The sequence below is a fragment of the Hemiscyllium ocellatum genome, chromosome 42, assembly GCF_020745735.1.
Source record: "Hemiscyllium ocellatum isolate sHemOce1 chromosome 42, sHemOce1.pat.X.cur, whole genome shotgun sequence".
NCBI classification, from domain to species: domain Eukaryota; kingdom Metazoa; phylum Chordata; class Chondrichthyes; order Orectolobiformes; family Hemiscylliidae; genus Hemiscyllium; species Hemiscyllium ocellatum.
In genome coordinates, this window is record NC_083442.1 from 19,658,570 (window position 1) to 19,681,466 (window position 22,897).

Genomic DNA, 22,897 nt, shown 5'->3' on the forward strand with positions numbered 1-22,897 from the left:
GTCTCTGGCGCCGTGAGGCAGCAGTGCTAACCACTGTGCCACCGTGCCGCCCACATTTGTTTCGGTAATGTGGATATTCCTGCAGTGAATTAGCTGATGCGACTGCCAAGTTTGAAACAAACAGATTTTATTTACAAAATTACAGAATGAAACACAAAGGACAGATAATAGAATACGGATAACTTATCCTATCCAAAACCCTGGCAGGCTATCCTGACTTAATGACACAGTTCCGAAAATACTTGCAACAGTCCCAATAAACACATCCCTTAACACAAAGAGTAAAAATGAAACAAATCAGGGCTTACACACTTGAAGTTAGAGAGAGAGAGTACCCAGCTGTACTAGTCCCATCAGCCTTTCTGCACACACATACTGCTGCTGAACTGAGTCACAAACTCTCATCTAAACGAAGGCTAGCTACACAGCTAGCTGGTCACTCCCCTTTGCTTATACCAGATTCTTTTAAGACATGAAAGCCTTCGGCCAGAGGCATTATCTGTTGGGGGTAAACAAAAAGGAGCCCCCAATAAACTTTTCAAATCCAGCCTAGTTGGAGCCTGGCCAATTACCCTCCCTCTGGAAAAAAACCTCAAGGGCACAGTAACCTTAAAAAGACCACTGTCGTGACAAGCTGCAGTGCAAATGAGGAACTGGAAAGGTTACCAATGACTAGGTTGGAATGGCTGTGGGAAGGAAAGGTAATGGCATGAATCAGAGACTATCATAGCCCTAGAATGCTGAGCATGACCAGGTACGTGTTCCAGTCAGTCCTCTTGGAGTTCAGTGTAAGGGGAATGATGGGAGTTGGGGAGGCCATTTGTTGTCAAGTGTAAAAAGTTATTATGTGGAACTTTCCGATCAATGGAAGATGACTAGTGCATCCATTCTGTCTGAGAACTGGAAGGGATACAAAGCAGTAAGGATTCAACACAGAATTAGAGACAAAAAAAAACCCCTGTAGATTCTGGATTCCAAACTAGACAGGCAGGAGGCTGGAAGCACACAGCAGGCCTGGCAGCATCAGGAGGTGGAGAACTCAACGTTTCAGGCATAGCCCCTTCTTCATCTAGTCCTGAAGAAGGGTTATATCTGAAATGTTGACTTCTTCGCCTCCTGATGCTGCCAGGCCTGCTGTGTGCTTCCAGCCTCCTGTTTGTCTACTAAGGATTCTGTACAGTTGTTAGAGGCTCTGGATTAGTGCTGGAAGAGCACAGCAGTTCAGCAGCATCCAAGGAGCAGCGAAATCGACATTTCGGGCAAAAGCCCTTCATCAGGAATAAAGGCAGTGAGCCTGAAGCGTGGAGAGATAAGCTAGAGGAGGGTGGGGGTGGGGAGAAAGTAGCATAGAGTATAATGGGTGAGTGGGGAAGGGGATGAAGGTGATAGGTCAGGGAGGAGAGGGTGGAGTGGATAGGTGGAAAAGGAGATAGGCAGGTAGGACAAGTCCAGACAAGTCATGGGGACAGTGCTGAGCTGGAAGTTTGGAACTAGGGTGAGGTGGGGGAAGGGGAAATGAAGAAACTGTTGAAGTCCACATTGATGCCCTGGGGTTGAAGTGTTCCGAGGCAGAAGATGAGGCGTTCTTTCTCCAGGCGTCTAGTGGTGAGGGAGCGGCGGTGAAGGAGGCCCAGGACCTCCATGTCCTTGAGTAAAAAGTGAGGTCTGCAGATGCTGGAGATCAGAGCTGAAAATGTGTTGCTGGTTAAAGCGCAGCAGGTCAGGCAGCATCCAAGGAACAGGAAATTCGATGTTTCGGGCAAAAGCCCTTCATCAGGGCTTTTGATGAAAGGCTTTTGCCCGAAACGTCGAATTTCCTGTTCCTTGGATGCTGCCTGACCTGCTGCGCTTTAACCAGCAACACATTTTCACCTCCATGTCCTTGGCAGAGTGAGAGGGGGAGTTGAAATGTTGAGCCACAGGGCGGTGTGGCTGATTGGTGCACAGGTGTTCTGGAGATGTTCCCTAAAGTGCTCTGCTAGGAGGCGTCCGGTCTCTCCAATGTAGAGGAGACCGCATCGGGAGCTATTTCCCTAAAGCGCTCTGCTAGGAGGCGCCCAGTCTGCATACACATTGAGATGTAAACCTTCAGCCTGATAGTGCACAATGTAATCACTCAATAATCAGAGGGCCAGTGCTATGCAGAGAATTAACTCGATATCTGGACATTATCTCTTGCAGGAGAAAGTGAGGACTGCAGATGCTGGAGATCAGAGCTGAAAATGTGTTGCTGGAAAAGCGCAGTAGGTCAGGCAGCATCCAAGGAGCAGGAGAATCGATGTTCCGGGCATGAGCCATTCCTGAAGAAAGGCTCTTGCCCGAAACGTCGATTCTCCTGCTCCTTGGATGCTGCCTGACCTACTGCGCTTTTCCAGCAACACATTTTCAGCATTATATCTTGCAAGCAATGGTTGCCACTGGATACTGATGAGAAGAAAGTTCATGCTTTTCCAAGCACCTTTTACATTGTCAGGGCATCCCAGATTGCTTCATAGCCAATGAAGAACATCACTGAAATATAATCATTTCAATTGGATGATCAAAAGGCCTTAGAAAGAGCAAAATGATGAGCAACACATGATTTATCTGTGAAGTTGTTTGAGGGGCAAGCATTGGTTATCAGAGGAACTCTTGCTTTCCTTAGAACAATGCAAACTGTAACATCTCATTTGAAAGTCAGTGCCTCAGTAAGAGTGATGCACTCTCAGTGCATCATGGTGTTGCAACATCAGCTGAGATGTTGTATCAAACTCCTTTGACTATGGCTTGAGCCCACAAACCTCCGGCTCAGATCAAACGGTGCTCCCTTTGGAGAGATGATAGTAACGTCACTGCTCGAGTGATGGATAAGGCTTGGACTAATGCTCCAGGCATTCAGCTTCAAATCCCATCCCTGCAGCTGATGAATTTACGTGCAGTTAGTTAATCAGGAATATAAAGCTCGTCTCTGTAGTGGTAGCCAAAGGTCGATCATCAATGATTGTTAAAAACCCCTCTGGCTTACTGTTGAGAAGGGAATCTTAACGTCCTCACCAGGTCTGGCCTGCATGTGACTCCAGACCTTTCGCAATACGGTTGACTCTTACCTGCTGTCTGAAATGGCCCTCCAGATCTCCTTTGCAGGTTTCCCCTACCCCATCATTTCCTCTTTACAGAGACTCTGATTGGAACACATAACTGGTCAAACTCAGCACTCCGGTGCTATGGCAGTATGACATTCTCTCATTCACGCCATTACCTTTCCTTCCTGCAGATTTTATGTCCTAGTCCTGGTAACCTTTCCAGTCCCTCGTTCTCATTGAGAACCTTATGGACAATTTGGAATGGGTAGCCTTCCCGGTAATGCTCATATTCCATGAATAAAGTAACCTGATGCTTGAACAATGACTATTAACCCAGTCACAACCAATGATTGTCGTTACGTTAGGTCTTCAGTGCAGTTGTGATGAGGAACAGCACCTGGAAGGTCAGGTGCTGTCCTTGACATTTACTGCGGACCCCAGACCCTGCTGCCATTCCAGCTGCTGGAGGGTTAGGACTTGGATTTTCACTAAATGTAGTTATAGAGTCACAGAGTCATGGAGATGTATAGCATGGAAACAGACCCTTAGGTCCAACCTGTCCATACTGACCAAATATCCCAACCCAATCTCGTCCCACCTGCCAGTGCCCAGCCCATATCCCTCCAAACCTTTCCTATCCAGGTGCCTTTTATATGTTGCAATTGTACCATCCTCCGCCACTTCCTCTGACAGCTCATTCCATACACATACCACCCTCTGCATGAAAAGTTGCCCCTTAGGTCTCTTTTATATCTTTCCCCTCTCACTCTAGACCTATTCCCTCTAGTTCTGGACTCCCCAACCCTAGGGAAACGACTTTGTCTACTTATCCTATTCATGCCCCTCATAATTTTGTAAACCTTTATAAGGTCACCCCTCAGCCTCCGAATGCTCCAGGGAAAACAGCTCCAGACTGTTCATCCTCTCCTTATCCTCCAACCCTGGCAACATCCTTGTAAATCTTTTCTGAACCCTTTCAAGTTTCACATCATCTTTCCAATCGGAAGGAGACCAGAATTGCTCGCAGTATTCTAACAGTGGCCTAACCAATGACCTGTACAGCTGCAACATGACCTCCCAACTCCTCTATTCAATACTCTGACCAATGAAAGAAAGCATACCAAACGCCGCTTTCACTATCCTATCTACCTGCAACTCCACTTTCAAGGAGCTATGAGCCTGCACTCCAAGGTCTCTGTTCAGCAACACTCCCTAGGACCTTACCATTAAGTGTATAAGTCCTGCTAAGATTTGCTTTCCCAAAATGTCCTTATCTTCTCAGGTTCCCCTCGCCCCCATCCCCACCCCCCACCAGACAAGAGCAGGTAGCCCCTTGTTACAGTTTTTCTGTCATCTCCACTTCCTTGGCTGTGCCACTGGCTCGGAATGCAGACGTAATCATCAGGACTGGGCCAGAGAAAGCTGACCCGCAATAACCCTGTAACGTCGGGTTCCAAACTTGTCAGTGCCTTCACTGGGAGCAGGAACGTGTCAGAAGCTATTATCTTTCCTGTAACTCCCTAAATTGTGCCGAATGTGTGAATTTGTATCCATCGATCATTTGGATCCTCACAAATGTTGACAGGGGCATGTTGGACTGAACAGTGGAAATTCCTGATGCTCATCAGTCCAAGAGATTAGAACGGGCTAACGATGTAACACAATGTCATTCTGATGTGACAACAATGTGAAACCCGACTGATATTTCAAGACTGACATTTGGTTTATAAGCAGCTGCTGGTGATGCATCCCTCGAATGTTTAACTCACTCCAAAGTTCATGTCTCCCATCTGTTTCCATTCCTCTCCATTGCTTCGTTGGCAGCATCATATAGTCCCCACTCCATGTGGTGCACTAGAGAAAGTGTCCATGCATGAATTCAGCTGCGTGCTTCTGTCTGTGTGTTATCCTCTACTGTATATAGTGTTCTGGGTGACATCCCCTACTCTCCTGCTCTTCATCAACACCAGAGTACAGGTTCATTGATAAGTTAGCTCCTTTGTGAGATCTTGCTGAGGGCAGATTATTTTCTCGTGTAGCACAGAATTTCAACAGTGTGGAGGCAAGCCATTCAGCCCATCAAGTCCACACCGACCCTCCGAAGAGCATCCCACCCCCTTATACCAGTAACCCTGCATTCCCTGTGTCTAACCCACCTAGCCTGCACTTGTCTGGACACTACGGGTCAATTTAGTGTGGCCAATCCACCCTAACCTGTCTGTGTGGAGTTTGCACTTTCTCCCTGTGTCTGGATTTCCCGGTTTCCTCCAGGTGCTCCGGTTTCCTCCCACTGTCCAAAGATGTGCAGGCCATGCTAATTTGCCCATAGTGTTAGGTGCATTAGTCAGGGATAAATATAGGGCAGGGGAATGGGTTTGGGTGGTTTCTCTTCTGAGGGGCGGTGTGGACTTTTTGGGCCGAAGGGCCTGTTTCCGCACTGGAGAGAATCTAATCTAACCTGCACAGCTTTGGACTCTGGGAGGAAATTGGAACACCAGAAGGAAGCCCACACTGACACGGGGAAGAATGTGCAAACTCCATACAGAGGCTGGAATTGAACCCGGGTCCCTGGCACTGTGAGGCAGTAGTGCTAACCACTGTGCTGCTGCAACAGTGACTCAAGGGAAACTTGCATGCACATCGTACCTTTTACCTTTTGCAGTCAGTCACTTACTTTCTGAAGTGTTGACACTGCTGTAAGTTAGGTACCAGTTTGTTACCCTCTGCATCATAAGTTTTCATTTTCTGCAACTGATAACTACTGAGCTTAAAGCTCAGGGGGCATGGGTTCAAATCCTACTCAGTAAATAAATCAGGGAAAGCAGTCTGAGGAATGGTGACTATGACCTCGTCTGACCTACATGTGACTCCAGACTCGCAGCATAGTGACTCTGAATTGCCCTCTGAAATGACCTCACACACCACTTGGCATCTGGGAAAATAAGGATGGGCTGACCTTGCCAACATTGCCAAAGGACTCCGGTCATGTTTGCTATGTTTGTTGATGACACTGTGATAGGCAAGAAACTAAGATGTAAAGAACAGAAAGGGATAGATAGTTTAAGTCAGTGGATAAAAATGTAGCAAATGGAGTATTATATGGGGAAATGTGAAATTGTCCATTTTGGCAGGAAGAATTTTTTTAAAAATCTAAATGGGGAGAAGTTGCAGACTTGTGACATACAGAGGGATCTGGGTGTCCAAGTGCATGAATCACAAAAGGTTAGTCTGCAGGTGCAGCAAATAATCAGGAAAGCTATTAGAATTGAATACAGGAATAGGGAGATTATGCTTCAGTCAGACGTTACACTGGTACCTAGAGCAGAGTTTCTGACAGTCCAACAGTGTGGCACACCTTCAGTACTGACCCTTCGACAGTGCAGCACTCCCTCAGTACTGAACCTCTGACAGTGAGGCACTCTCTCAGTACTGACCCTCTGACAGTGCAACACTCCCTCAGTATTGACCCTCTGACATTGCAGCACTCCGTCAGTACTGACTCTCCAACAGTGCGGCACTCCCTCAGTACTGACCCTCCAACAGTGCGGCACTCCCTCAGTACTGACCCTCCAACAGTATGGCATTCCCTCAGTACTGAGCCTCCAACAGTGTGGCACTCCCTCAGTACTGACTCTCCAACAGTGCGGCACTTCCTCAGTACTGACCCTCCAACAGTGCGGCACTCCCTCAGTACTGACTCTCCAACAGTGCGGCACTCCCTCAGTACTGACCCTCCAACAGTGCGGCACTCCCTCAGTACTGACCCTCCAACAGTATGGCATTCCCTCAGTACTGACCCTCCAACAGTGTAGCACTCCCTCAGTACTGAGCCTCCAACAGTGTGGCACTCCCTCAGTACTGACCCTCCAACAGTATGGCATTCCCTCAGTACTGAGCCTCCAACAGTGCGGCACTTCCTCAGTACCGACCCTCCAACAGTGCGGCACTCCCTCAGTATTGACCTTCCAACAGTGCGGCACTTCCTCAGTACTGACCCTCCAACAGTGCGGCACTTCCTCAGTAATGACCCTCCAACACTGCGGCACTTCCTCAGTACTGACCCTCCAACAGTGCGGCACTCCCTCAGTACTGAGCCTCCAACAGTGTGGCACTCCCTCAGTACTGACCGTCCAACACTGCGGCGCTTCCTCAGTACTGACTACCCACCAACAGTGATACAGAGACGCAATGAAGTCTCGTTATCCTAATATTGGGATATATTAAGGTAGTGAAAGGATTTGTAGAATTAGGAGCTGTTTCTAAGCAGGAAGAATGTGATCAATGTTTGAGGTCAATTGAAACTTCTCCATTTGCCTTCTGTTGCAGGCACTATGTTTACAATAAAAAGGGACGTCTGGTGAACTGCCCATACGTGGACTGCTCCTACAAGTGGGCAGGAGGTGGATTCCTCTCCACAGTGCATGACCTGCTGAGGTTCGGCAATGCCATGCTGTACAGCTACCAGGTGGAGGCGCCGGAGGGCAGAGAGCAGACCCAGCTCCCAGGCTACCTCAGACCGGGCACGGTGAGCATGATCTGGAGCCCGGTGCAGGACACGGAGCTGAGCTGGGACCGAGAGGGCCGTTACGCCATGGGCTGGGGGGTGGTGGAGCAGAGTCAGGAGTACGGGCAGGGCCGATACCGCAGGCACTACCTCAGCCACACCGGGGGGGCGGTGGGAGTTAGCAGCGTTCTGCTGCTCCTCCCTGGCGACCCTCGGGGCAGGCCGGTGGGGAGCCCCCCCCAGGGGGTGGTGGTCTCCATTCTCTGCAACCTGCAGTCCGTCAACCTCAACTCCACCGCTCTGAAAATCGCCTTGGAGTTCGACAAGGTCCGAGCAGGTGAGCCTCCCTCTGCGACCTCTGACCCGACCTCCCAATACCAGCCGACTGACCAAGCAAAGGCCTCGCAACCGCTGAAACACACCTCCACCTCCAGCTGAAGGGACAGAGACAGTGGTGCTTTGAAAATGGTCAGACAGGACCTCCGTTTCAGCTCAGCAAGACATGTCCACAATTTGCCAGTTTTACTGCTTTCTCCTGGGTCTATCTCCAGCGATAGAGGAGAGACTCAAGTCTGCACTGATTCCTAGGTTGGACAGGCAGGAGGCTGGAAGAACACAGCAAGGCCAGGCAGCATCAGGAGGTGGAGAAGTCGGTGTTTCGGGTGTAACCCTTCTTCAGGACTGATTCCTCGGTTGCCAACTCTAATTGATCTCTGACCTAGAGGCAAAAACTAGGCATTCTGTCACCTCCAGCCGGTCTTTTTACTCCCTTTTTTTTAATTCAATCATTCTGCAAATCCTTTTCTTCTGAAGATTTTTATCTAAGGCTTTTTAGGGTCATCGTCTCATACAGTGCAGGAACAGACCTTTTTGTCCAACTCGTCCATGTGGATCAGACTGAGATGAATTCTCATCCCCCAGAGAGTGGTGAACTAGTGGAAATTCTCTCCCTCCAAAAGGGGTTGAGATGAAAGTGTTGAATGTTTTCAAGGAGGAGTTAACTAAGTTATAGAGTCATAGAGGTGTACAGCATGGAACCAGACCCTTCAGGCCATCTTTGTCCATGCCACCCAGATATCTCAACCTAATCTAGTCCCATTTACCAGCACCTGGCCCATAGCCCTCTAAACCCTTCCTATTCAAATACCCATCCAGAAGCCATTTAAATGCTGTAATTGTATCAGCCTCCACCACTTCCTCGGGCAGCTCATTCCGCACACGCACCACCCTCTGCGTGAAAAAGTTGCCCCTTAGCTCCCTTTTATATCTTTGCCTTCTATGCCCTCTAGTCTGGACTCCCCCACCTCAGGGAAAAGACCTTATCTATTCACCCTATCCATGCCCCTCATGATTTTCTAAACCTCTATAAGGTCACCCCCTCAGCCTCCAATGCTTCAAGGAAAACAGCCCCGGCCTGTTCAGCCTCTCCCTATAGCTCAAACCCTCCAACCCTGGCAACATCCTTGTAAATCTTTTCTAAACCCTTTCAAGTTTCACAATCTTAGGGATCAATGGGTATGGGGAGAAAGCAGAGCACAGGACTGAGTTGGACGATTAGCCATGATCATATTGAATGGTGGAGCAGGGGCAGAATTGCCTCCTCTTGCTTCTATTCTTGAGGTTTCTGTGTTTCTTCCTCCCTAGTAATGTTCAGGAGATTGATCCTTCATGTCCTGGTCAAGGGAATTGTCATCTCTTTGACCTGGAATTGTTCTTACAAACAAGCAATGAATGATCTGATTTTCTTTATCTCTAACTGTGCCTCCATCCAGGCGAAGGATTTTATAAATCAACGTTTTTTAAAAAAGAATCCAAATATTATGCAAAGAAATGTATTTTTAACTCAGTCCAGCAGTTTTGTAAAAGATGACATTACAAACTGAATTTTATAAACAAAGAAAAGTGCAGTTGCTGGAAAATTGGAGTGAACTACCAGAAAAGCTGATAAATCCAGATGCTGTTTTTAATGTGCTGGGATTCCCCAGGGAGGGAATTCTGTCCATTTTCTCCTGCAAATGTTTGTTTTCACAATTCATTAAAGCTTCTAACTTCCTGCCATTGAGTGTTGTTTGATAGAAAGTGTGTTTTATGTCACGATAGTGCCGAGTTAATGTCACTGGACTATTTAATCCAGGCTGACGTTCTGGGACATAGGTTCAAATCCCAGCGCCACGCTTAAGTTTAATTAGTTGATGGTTGGAATTAAAAGCTGGTCCCAGTAATGGTGACGGCAACTACCAACACTTGTTGCAAAAGCCCATCTGGTTCACCAGGGAAGGAAATCTGCCTTAGTGTGGCCTCCTGATGACCCAGCAGTGCTCTGAAGCTACATCACAAGTCACTCTCTTCAGAGGGGAGGGGTCACAAACGTTGGCCTTCCGAGTGATGCCTGAGGAAGAGTAAAACCAGATATTTGTACATCTCGTTCTGACTTGGTTCTTGCCCTAGTATCCCCTTGGTTATCGATGATGTCATGCCTTCAGTTACCATGGTGTCTCCTTGATGACCGTGTTGTGCCCTCATTTGCTGTGATGTCTTCATAGTTACCATGGTGTCCCCTCAGTAACCATAATGGTCCCTCAGTTACCATGGTGTTGTGCCCTTTGTTACTATCTCATGCCCTCTGTTATCATGGTGTCCCCTCAGTTCATATAAATATTGTGCCCTCAGCCACCATGGTGTTTCCTCAGATACTGAGTCATGCCCTTGGTTACCATGGTGCTTCCTCTGTTAACATGGTGTCTCCATGGATGCCTGGTCATCTCCTTGGTTACCATGGTGTTTCCTCTGTTAACATGGTGTCTCCATAAATGCCTGGTCATCTCCTTGGTTACCATGGTGTTTCCTCTGTTAACATGGTGTCTCCATGGATGCCAGGTCATGCCCTTGGTTACCATGGTGTTTCCTCTGTTAATATGGTGTCTCCATGGATGCCAGGTTATGCCCTTGGTTACCATGGTGTTTCCTCTGTTAACATGGTGTCTCCATGGATGCCAGGTCATGTCCTTGGTTACCATGGTGTTTCCTCTGTTAACATGGTGTCTCCATGGATGCCTGGTCATCTCCTTGGTTACCATGGTGTTTCCTCTGTTACCATGGTGTCTCCATGGATGCCTGGTTATCTCCTTGGTTACCATGGTGTTTCCTTTGTTACCATGGTGTCTCCATGGATGCCAGTCATGCCCTTGGTTATGATCGTATCTTTTCTGTTTCTACGGCTGTCCCTTTCGATACCATCCCTTGGTTACCATGGTGTCTAACTGGATAAGTTTTGAAACAATTGAGGGAAAGCACGTTTTGGTGAATTTACTGCTCAGTTTCTGAGAGATGATTACAGTTTGGAATATCCTTCCTCTTCAAAGATTGACAAACTATCTCCCTGGTGGGAGGATCAAGAACAAGAAAACATCATCTTAAAATAAGAGTTGGGCCCTTCAAATCAGTGGATACGTCTTCAACCAGAGGGAGTGAAAATCTGGAATTCTCCACCCTAAATGATGTTCACATTGGAGGACATTTGGAGCTTTCAAGACTGAGGACAATATTTGTTTTATTTGGAAAAGGCATCAAGGGTTAGGGGTCAAAGTGGGCAAACACAGAACTATTAGGCAGAAGGAGGCCATTTGGCCCTACACTGGCTCTGTCACCTAGCGCAAATTTCCTATCTTGTTCCATTATCCCTGCACCCCTTTCTATCCAATAACCCTCCAGTGAATGCTTCACTTGACTCTGCCTCCAACACATTCCCAGGCAATGTGTTCCACAATCTGCCGTTGAATGGCCTGAGAGACTGAGAGAAGGCTTATCCTACCCCAATGACTCCAGGAATTCCCAAATATCTTGGGAGTCCTAATTTAGGACTTATCCATCAATTGAGCAACAAACCTGTCCAAATTTAAACAGTCACAACAGCAAACAGGGAAAGCCCAGTACATCAGAAGTCAGAAAAATGCTGGAGAAACTCAGCAGGTCTGGCAGCATCTGCGGAGAGAAAGCAGAGTTAACAATTCAGGTCCAGTGACGCTTCTTCGGAATTGGGACATCACAAGCCAGTTCTGAAGAAGGGTCATTGGACCCAAAACGTTAACTCTGCTTTCTTGCCACAAATGCTGTTAGATATACTGAGTTTCTCCAACAATTTCTGATTTCCAGCAGTTTAATGGGGATATTTTTTGTAAGAAATCAGACCAAGTGACCAGAGGGCCATCTGTTGAGTTCATTTTCTCCAAGGTTCTGGAGTCAGCATCAAACAGGAAAGATGCGTAATACTCAGGGATATCAAGCTCTCCGGTCATCACCAGAAAGCCTTCTTGCATCGACACATATTTCTTCCAAACAAATAGGTGGCTCAGTGGTTAGCACTGCTACCTTACAGCGCCAGAGACCCAGGTTCGGTTCCTGCCTCAGGAGTCTGTGTGGAGTTTGCACATTCTCCCCGTGTCTGTGTGGGTTTCCTCCGGGTGCTCCGGTTTCCTCCCACAGTCCAAAAATGTGCAGGTTAGGTGAATCGGCCATGCTAAATTGCCCGTAGTGTTAGTCGGGGAATGGGTCTGGGTGGGTTGCTCTTCGGAGGGTCAGTGTGGACATGTTGGGCCAAAGAGCCTACTTCCACACTGTAAGTAATCTAAAATCAATTCATATTGCATAACACAGCTTGGAGCTTAAACTGAACCTCTAGTCCGGTACTGCAGGAGTGCTGCACTGTCAGAGGTTCCATCTTCAGGTGAGGTGTTCAAGCAAAAGCCCCCTTGTAGGCGGGAATGGCCACCCCATGGTCTTGTTTTGAAGGAGAGTTCACCCAGATATTTATCCCATAATGCAAATCACGAAACTATCACTGGTTTCAGTTGCTGCTGTGCACTAACTGACTGGTGTAATTTATACAATACGACAGTGTTGACTTTTCCACAGTCTTGAACTATGAAGTTTTTCATGACATCCTGGAGCTCATGAAAGTTACTAGATAAATGCAATTTTGACTTTCCCCTTCATTTATACATCTTAGAATAGAATAGAATATCATTTATTGTCACGTACTCAATACAGAAGTGACAAGCTTATAATGTCACCTCTTAACGGCACCATCTTGGGTACAACACATCTGTGTACAAATATTAGATACTAAAAGAGGAATACAAAAGAAAAGAGTTGGCATTACCTTACAGTGATCCATAGTATAAGTTAGAAATAAGACATAGTTAAAAGAATAAACATTACAGTCAGATAAGCAAATTACACATAAACATTACAGAGCAGTAGCTCAGCACAGGGGCTTCTACACATGGTCTGATCACCCGCGCCAGACCCCAGTCCAACAACTGTCCCCGCTCCACTTCCGTCCTCCAACCCCCTCCACTCCGGGCCTCCAACCCGCTCCACTCCGGGCCTCCAACCCCCTCCACTCCGGGCCTCCAACCCCCTCCACTCCGGGCCTCCAACCCGCTCCACTCCGGGCCTCCAACCCCCTCCACTTCCGTCCTCCAACCCGCTCCACTCCGGGCCTCCAACCCCCTCCACTTCCGTCCTCCAACCCCCTCCACTCCGGGCCTCCAACCCCCTCCACTCCGGGCCTCCAACCCCCTCCACTCCGGGCCTCCAACCCGCTCCACTCCGGGCCTCCAACCCCCTCCACTTCCGTCCTCCAACCCCCTCCACTCCGGGCCTCCAACCCCCTCCACTCCGGGCCTCCAACCACCTCCACTTCCGTCCTCCAACCCCCTCCACTCCGGGCCTCCAACCTGCTCCACGCCGGGCCTCCAACCCGCTCCACTCCGGGCCTCCAACCCGCTCCACTCCGGGCCTCCAACCTGCTCCACGCCGGGCCTCCAACCCGCTCCACTCCAGGCCTCCAACCCCCTCCACTTCCGTCCTCCAACCCCCTCCACTTCCGTCCTCCAACCCGCTCCACTCCAGGCCTCCAACCCACTCCACTTCCGTCCTCCAACCCCCTCCACTCCGGGCCTCCAACCCACTCCACTCCGGGCTCCAACCCCCTCCACTTCCGTCCTCCAACCCACTCCACTCCGGGCTCCAACCCCCTCCACTTCCGTCCTCCAACCCACTCCACTCCGGGCCTCCAACCCGCTCCACTTCCGTTCTCCAACCCGCTCCACTCCGGACCTCCAACCCGCTCCACTCCGGGCCTCCAACCCGCTCCACTCCGGGCCTCCAACCCCCTCCACTCCGGGCCTCCAACCCCCTCCATTCCGGGCTTCCAACCCGCTCCACTCCGGGCCTCCAACCCCCTCCACTCCGGGCCTCCAACCCCCTCCACTCCGGGCCTCCAACCCCCTCCACTCCGGGCCTCCAACCCCCTCCATTCCGGGCCTCCAACCCGCTCCACTCCGGGCCTCCAACCCCCTCCACTTCCGTCCTCCAACCCGCTCCACTCCAGGCCTCCAACCCGCTCCACTCCGGACCTCCAACCCGCTCCACTCCGGGCCTCCAAACCGCTCCACTCCGGTCCTCCAACCCGCTCCACTCTGGGCCTCTAACCCGCTCCACTCCGGGCCTCCAACCCCCTCCACTCCGGGCCTCCAACCCCCTCCACGCCGGGCCTCCAACCCCCTCCACTCTGGGCCTCCAACCCGCTCCACTCCGGGCTCCAACCCGCTCCACTCCGGGCCTCCAACCCCCTCCACTCCAGGCCTCCAACCCCCTCCACTCCAGGCCTCCAACCCCCTCCACTCCGGGCCTCCAACCCCCTCCACTCCAGGCCTCCAACCCCCTCCACTCCGGGCCTCCAACCCCCTCCACTCCGGGCCTCCAACCCCCTCCACTCCAGGCCTCCAACCCCCTCCACTCCAGGCCTCCAACCCCCTCCACTCCAGGCCTCCAACCCCCTCCACTCCAGGCCTCCAACCCGCTCCACTCCGGGCCTCCAACCGCCTCCACTCCGGGCCTGCAGCTTGCTGCACTACGGCTCCCAGCTACTCAGCTCTGTTTGATGCCTTTGTTCCTGCTTCTCCTAGTGATTAGAACGAGATTAGCCAGGAGCATCTCCACAATTGGGGCTTTATCCTGGACCAATCAAGGAGCCCTGGCTGATAGATACAATCAGGACTCTCCTGCCCCTTTTCCGCGGTTATGTTAGAGCCTGGGTGTCTCTGGAAAAGGAGCACGCAGTGTCCTGGAATTGTTCAGGGAGAGATGGGCACCGCAGGGAGTGGAGTGCATTATTTTCCCCCTCCAACTCTATTTTGATTTAGTCCCTGCCTTCCTCTTCACTGTTTGATCACACAGCATTGCTCTTTGATGTGAGGGACATACCTCTGTTTGCTCTGACTGTCCTGGTTCTAACCAAAAAAGACAATCAGAACTCTCCACCTGCACACACACAAAGAAGGAAAACCAGAACAGGAATGTCAGACGTCCGTTCACTCTGAGAGCTGACTCCGAGGGAGCTGGATCTGTGTCAGTGAGTCTCCACATGGAAATAAAAGGTGACTTGGGGAAAAAAACCCAAACAAAATACAATCAGGACTCTTCCCAACAGTTAACATCTACTTTTAGTCAATGTGGCTCCATTTTATATTGGGAAGTTACAAGATCACTTTTACTTTCACTATACAGTTGAATTCTAATTAGAAATGTGTTGTGCATAATGCTTTGGAAAAATGGGTCTTTTTTTAGGAAAACTGGGGAAAGCTGATTTCTAGGTCTCTCTCAAAGCTGAAATATATCAGACTAAACCAACTCTTAAAAAAAATACAATCAGGACTCTCGGAGATTCTCCTCACTGTAAGCTCTGAGCTAGCTGGTCAGAGTCCATGTAGTGTGCATGTGTAAATAAAGTTAAAAATCACACAATGCTAGGTTATAGTCCAACAGGTTTAATTGGAAACACTAATTTTCGAAGCGCTGCTCCTTCATCGGGTGGTTGTGGAGTACACAATTGTAAGAAAGTTAGTGCTTCCAAATAAACCTGTTGGACTATAACCTGGTGTGATTTTTAACTTTGTACACCCCAGTCCAACACCAGCACCTCCACATCATGTAAATAAAGGGTGACTTGGTGATGGGATGCCAGGTTTTGATCAGAATGGTGCTGAAAAAGCACAGCAGTTCAGGCAGCATCCGAGGAGCAGGAAAATCGACTTTTCGGGCAAAAGTCCTTCATCAGGAATAGAGGTAGGAAGTCTCCAGGAGAGATAAATGGGGGCGTGTGGTGGAGCAGGGGAGAAGGAGCATGGAGTACAATAGGTGAATGGGGGTGGGGATGGAAGTGAAACGTCAGAGAGGAGGGTGGGGAGAATGTAGCTAAGAGAACAATGGGTGAATGGGGGTGGGGATGGAGGTGATAGGTCAGAGAGGAGGGTGGAGCGGATAGGTGGGAAGGGAGATTGGCCGGTAGGACAGGTCATGGAGATAGTGCTGATCTGGAAGGTTGGAACTGGGGTAAGGTGGGGGGAGGGGAAATGAGGAAACTGTTGAAGTCCACATTGATGCCCTGGGGTTGAAGTCTTCTGAGGCGGAAGATGAGGTGTTCTTCCTCCAGGCGTCTGGTGGTGAGGGAGCAGCAGTGGAGGAGGCCCAGGACCTGCATGTCCTTGGCAGAGTGGGAGGGGGAGTTGAAATGTTGGGCCATGGGCGATGGGGTTGATTGGTGTGGGTGTCCCGGAGATGTTCCCTAAAGCGCTCTGCGAGGAGGCACCCAGCCTCCCCAATGTAGAGGAAACCGCATCGGGAGCAACGGATACAATAAATGACATTGGTGGATGTGCAGGTAAAACTTCGATGGATGTGGAGTGCTCCTTTGGGGCCTTGGATGGAGGTGAGGGAGGAGCTGTGGGCACAAGTTTTGCAATTCCTGCAGTGGCAAGGGAGAGTGCCAGGACGGGAGGGTGGGTTGTTGAGGGGGGGGGGTGTAGATCTGACCCGGGCTCTGTGCAGTTATTTCACCTCCACTTCCCCCACCCCTGCTCTCACTATTGGACTCAATCCATTGTGTACCACTCACCTGTCCTCAAAGTGAAATCTCCATTATGGCTCTATAACTCCCTCGCCCTGCTGTTGCCGAATACCTGTAGATTATTGTAGCATGCACTGAGCCAGGCCTTAACTCTTTCAGACCCTTTGTACGCAGCACAAGATATAGGCTCTGACTCAACCAGGGCCCAGGACAGGAATCACAGATTGCCACACTGCTCCTTAGCCCTTACCCTGACCCATGCACAATGAGATCCACGCCTCTGGTTATTGGATGCTGAAGTCTCCCCCACTCCATCCCAACCACTTCCTGCTTTTCCAATGCTAACTCTGTTTGCACAGAGGAAAAAGACATGATCATTTAGCCATGAGAACAGCTCCCAGCAAGACTCTGGCCTTTGCTCATTGCGATTTGCCCCTTTCAAGAGTGACTCAGTCCTTTTTGATTGAGATTTTGTATCAATGCATCAACTGGAGCCATGATGTCAAAGAGCTTTTTTTAATCTCTGGGGCCCGGTTTGAAACTTTGACATGGACTTAAACATCACATTTGCTGCTAGTCACCAGCATGATCGGCAGTTCACCTATCCAGCCCTGTGTTTGCTAATTGCTTCACTCGATATTGTTCCAAAGTACACTTATTGGGACTGTTCAAATCTAATGAGCCCATCTTCATTCATCGAGCAAAACCTCTCTCTGTGCAAATGCACTTTGGAACACAGCATTGAAAACATAATGAGTCAGTACCTACATCCTGTGAACTGTCGTACTATGGATCTAGAATGGATTTTTATTCATTCACAGGATGTGGGTGTCACTGGCTAGGCCAGAGGGCTGTCAGAGTCAACGACATTGCTGAGAGTTGGAGTCACACGTAGGTGTCATGGAGAAAATGTCGAGAATCACCAGGAGATGCAGAAAGTTCTTCAAGAAATAGGTCTTTTATTTGCAAACAGAAAACTGTGACACTGAGAAAGCAGATTCTCAAATGCCCCCGACTCTTGGATAGGCACATGGAAGATACTAAAATGAAGGGTATGGCGGTTAGCTTGATCTTAGAGTAGGATAAAAGGTCGGCACAACATCTTTTTTTATCATGTTTCTGTTAGCTTATCATCATGTTCAAGTATATTAATCAAAATACTTCACTCTAGCTACACAATAAACCAGTGATGTTAGTTCCCATTATCTCTTTAGTTATACATTCTACTTAATGTTATTCTAATGTCACGGCTAGATATTTAGTGTCAACTTTTGTAACAATGGTCTTTCACTCCAGACCCTACTTAACATTCTCCTAATGTCATGATTAGATATTTATTATCACCTCTGCTACAGTGATCTTCCATTCCAGACTAACCTGTCATGATTAGATATTTAACTATTGGGCATTTAAACGGGCATTGGATAGACATATGGAGGATAGTGGGCTAGCGTAGGTTAGGTGGGCTTGGATCAGTGCAACATCGAGGGCCAAAGGGCCTGCACTGTGCTGTATTTTTCTATATTTTCTATGTTCTATGTTATCTATTACAATAGTCTCCTGTCTCAAGCTAACTGTACTATTAACTAGATGTTTAATGTCATGTCCCAAATATTTATGATCCCAATCTTGTCATAATGACATTTAACAGGGAGACTACTTTTACTGTTATCTCATCTCGCCATAGTGACCTTTCAGTCTCAACCTTGCTCTGCTAATTGGTGTAAGAACATTGCACTATTCTTATCCCATCCTGCCTTCCACAGACCACAGATTGCCAATGGTCTTCATGCATTAACCCTTCCTATGCTTTCATTTTCCATATAGGCCAGACCAGGCAAAGATGCCATTTTCTTTCCCCAATTCTACCATCTGCGACAGTGGGATTTGAACCCAGAGCCCCGGAACATTACCAGGGTCTTTAGATTAATAGTTTAGTGATAAAACCACTAGGCCATTGTCTGATACTGATTGAGTCCAATAAACTGCGCCCACTATGAAAGTGTCACAAGGACTTGGTGTGAGAGTGAAGTAGAATCTTAAAGCAGATGGTCGTAAAGCTAGGTCCTCCCAGCAGCGGAGGATGCTAATGATGACGCTTATTCTCAGAAACTGTAAAGTAGTTTCAAAGATGCAGTAACTACGTCTTGTTTCTGTCATTAGTCCAGAAGGATCCTCACACCCATTAGCCCTGAGAGAACGCACACTCAAAAGGATGGGATGGCAGCATACAGAACAAACAGAAAGTGGGATTTTACAGTTTACTGCAATTCTGTTTACATGTTTCACAAAAACTGTGAAAATGGTATGTATAGTAGTCTGTATATATGATATGTATAGTAATATGTATATATGATATGTATAGTAGTCTGTATATATGATATGTATAGTAGTATGTATATATGATATGTATAGTAGTTCTAGTGACCCAATAGTGATTAACCAGCTTGAAAAATAGAACATAGAACGGTCTGGCCCTCGATGTTGTGCCGACCTTTTATCCTACTCTAAGATCAAACTAACCGACATACCCTTCATTTTAGTATCTTCCATGTGCCTATCCAAGAGTCGCTTAAACGTCCCTAATGTATCTGACTCTACTACCACTGCTGGTAGTGCACATTCGCTGTGTGAAGAACCTACCTCTGACATCTCCACTAAACCTTCCTCTAATCATCTTAAAATTATGCCCCCTTGTGATAGCCATTTCCACCCTGGGAAAATGTCTCTGGCTATCCACTCTATCTATGCTGCATCATCTTGTACACCTCTATCTAGTCACCTCTCATCCTTCTTCACTCCAATGAGAAAAGCTCTAGCTCCCTCAACCTTTCTTCATAAGACACGCCCTCCAATCCAGGCAGCTTCGTGGTAAATCTCCCAATGCACCCTCTCTGAAGCTTCCACATCCTTCCTATAATGAGGCAACCAGAACTGCACACAATATTCCAAGTGTGGTCTAACCAGGGCTCTATAGAGCTGCAGCATAACTTCGTGGCTCTTAAACTCAATACCTCTGCTAATGAAAGCCAACACAAAATACGCCTTCTTAACAACCCTATCTAATGTCCTTTAGAGAAGGAAATTGCCGTCCTTATCTGGTCTGGCTGACATGTGACTCCAGACCCACAGCAATGTGGTTGACTCTTAACTGCCATCTGGGCAATTAGGGATGGGCAATAAATGCAGGCCTAGCCAGTGACACCCTCATCCTGTGAATTAACATACATACATATGGCAACTTTGAGGAACCTGTGGATGTGGACCTCACGTTCCTCTATCCTGCCAAAAATCCTTCCTTTAACCCTAAATTCCGCATTCAAATTCGACCTTCCAAAATGAATCACTTCTGAGGCGAGTTGACGATATGTTCATAATGGGGGAGTGTTGCCTCCCCTGGATTAAACAACATGTTAAGGGCAGGAATAACGTGCAGGGGAAGTCATGGTCTGTGATGAAGAATGAGAAGAGTTTATGGTCCTACAATCAGGGCTTTCGGAACCAGGATCACAGAGATACTAATCTCTGGATTCATCCCAATGCCACTCGCTTGCATGGGTAGCAGCTGATACATTCAACAGTTCATCTGAGGCTGCAGAAACGCCTGAGAAAGGGTTGCTTCAGATTCCTGCACTATTGGAGCCAGTTCGAGTGCAGGAAACACTAAGAATCCCTGCAGTGTGGGAGCAGGCCATTCCACACTGACCCTCTGAAGGGATCCCACCCCATAATCCGGCAGTTCCATGGCTAAACCACCTTGCCTGCACATTCCTGGATGCAATGGGACAAATTAGCATGGCCAATCCATCTAACCTGCACATCTTTAGCACAATGAGGCAGCAGTGCTAACCATTGAACCACTATGGGTGAGTTGCTTCAACAATAATATGAACAATGTCAAGATTAGAGTGGTGCTGAAAAAGCACAGCAGGTCAGGCAGCATCCGAGGAGCAGGAAAATCAACGTCTCGGGCAAAAGCCCTTCACCAGGAAAGCACCTTGCAGTCCTCACTTTCGCCTAATGACATGAACAATGTCTGCACTTGGAGCATAACTCATGAGGGAGTGTTTGAATGAATTTGGCAGGTGGTAAGGAAGGAGGTATTAGCGAGGATACATCAGAGAACTGTCAGAAGGAAACAACGTTAAAATAAAGAGTTGTTCAGAGGTTGGAGTGATAGTTGAGAAATAGAAGGTGGATTGAAAGCATAGTGAATTAGGAGAAGGTGAGGACCGCAGATGCTGGAGATCAGAGTCAAAAGTGTGATGCTGGAAAAGCACAGCACAGCATCCGCGGGACAGGAGAATCGACATTCCGAGCTTAAGCTCTTCATCAGGAATGTGCCGTCGACTCTCCTGCTTCTCAGATGCTGCCTGACCTGTTGTGCTTTTCCAGCACCGCACTTTTTGACAGCGCAGTGAATCAGGTTCGTGAGCTGCAGGCACAAGTTACCACATGGAATTGATGCAGGGGGGAGCAACAGAGATTAACTCAAAACAAAAGGAGGGGGGAGGGGCACTAAATATTCCTGGGCATAATTTATTCAGGAAAGAAAGGGCTGCAGAAGGCAGAGAGGCAGCATTGTTCAAAGTCCGACAGGACTGGAAAGGAATTTACTGTTCCATACGGTTTCTGTCAATTCTGCCTATGAACCTCCAAGGATGTTGTTAAGCTTCTGAACCCATGCTGTAAGCTGTGAAGGAATGGGAAGGGGATAAAGGAATACATTTGCAGGAGAATTGCCGAAAGATACAAGAGTTGCTGTCTTAATAGAAGCTTCAATTATCCTGACATGGGCTGGGTTAGTCACGGTACAAAATAGCAGAAGGACAGGGATTCCACAAATGCGTCCAAAAGAGCTTTTTTTTGCTCAATATAGTTCCAGTCAAATGAAGGGAATACAGTGACTTGGAGACAGGACTGCAGATGTTGGAGGTCAGAGTCAATTGATGTGAAGCTGGAAAAGCATAGCAGGTCAGACAGCATTGGGCCATAATACTGACTTCCCTGTTCCTCGTATGCTGTCTGACCTGCTGTGCTTTTCTAGCTCCACATCTATTGAAGGGAAGAGAGTGCTGCATTGGAATCCAAGACAAAGTGGGTCAAGAGAAACATGTTTTAGTAAGGGAGCATGTAGGAAACAGTGATCATATCATTCAGTCAGGGTCATAGAGTCATAGAGTCATAGAGATATACAGCACAGAAACAGACCCTTCTGTCCAACTCATCCATGCCGACAATGAAATCCTAACCTAATCTAGTCACTTTTGCCAGCCCTTGGCCTATATTCCTCCAAACCCTTCCTATTCATTTACCCATCCAGATGCCTTTTAAATGCTGTAATTGTACCAGCCTCCACCACTTCCTCTGGCAGCTCATTCCATACATACACCACCCTCTGTGAGAAAAAGTTGTCCCTTAGGTCCCTTTTATATCTTTGCCCTCTCACCCTAAACCTATGTCCTCTAGTTCTGGACTTTCCCACCCTATGGAAAAGATCATGTCTATTTACCCTATCCATGTCCCCCATGATTTTATAATCCTCTATAATGTCACCCCTCAGACTCCAATGCTCCAAGGAAAACAGCCCCAGACTATTCAACCTCTCCCTATAGTTCAAATCCTCCAACCCTGGCAACATCCTTGTAAATCTTTTCTGAACCCTTTCAAGTTCCGATAGGAAGACCAGAATTTCACACAATATTCCAAAAGCGGCCTAACCTATGTCCTGTTCAGCCGCAACATGACCTCCCAACTCCTGTACTCAATACTCTTACCAATAAAATTAAAAATCACACAACACCAGGTTATAGTCCAACAGGTTTATTTGGAAGCACTAGCTTTCGGAGCGCTGCTTCTTCATCAGGTGATTGTGGAAAGTTAGTGCTTCCAAATAAACCTGTTGGACAATAACCTGGTGTTGTGTGAGTTTTAATTTTGTCCACCCCAGTCCAACACCGGTGTCTCCAAATCCTAAGCAATAAAGGACAGTATACCAAATGCCTTCTTCACTATCTTATCTACCTGTGACTCTACTTTCAAGGAGCAATGAGTCTGCACTCCAAGGTCTCTTTGTTCAGCAACACTCCCTGAGACCTTACCATTAAGTATATAAGTCCTGCAAAGAAAACTTTAATTTCTTTAGTCATCCAGCATTCCCTATACCTACCAGACTTTCCTTTCACCCTAACAGGAATATACTGTCTCTGAACTCTTGTTATCTCATTTCTGAAGGCTTCCCATTTTCAGCTGATCCTTTACCTGCAAACATCTGCCCCCAATTAGCTTTTGAAAGTTCTTGCCTAATACCATCAAAATTAGCCTTCCTCCAATTTAGAACGTTAACTTTTAGACACCAGGCTTGAAGCATTAACTCTGTTTCTCTCTCAACAGCTGCTGCCAGACCTGCTGAGTTTCCCC

At 48.0% G+C, this 22,897-nt stretch overlaps 1 protein-coding gene across 2 annotated transcripts in view; it reads left to right on the forward strand.

The window, feature by feature from the left end:
• lactb (lactamase, beta) overlaps positions 1-22,897 on the forward strand; it is a 64,953-nt gene that overhangs the window by 35,152 nt on the left and 6,904 nt on the right. The window contains exons 6-7 of one of the 2 annotated variants that reach the window (XM_060853948.1): positions 7,389-7,587; positions 18,641-18,782. In XM_060853948.1, coding sequence (XP_060709931.1) covers positions 7,389-7,587; positions 18,641-18,782 — 341 coding nt within the window. Of the gene's footprint in view, positions 1-7,388; positions 9,625-18,640; positions 18,783-22,897 lie in introns of those variants that run through there. The other variant, XM_060853947.1, reaches the window with a different exon arrangement.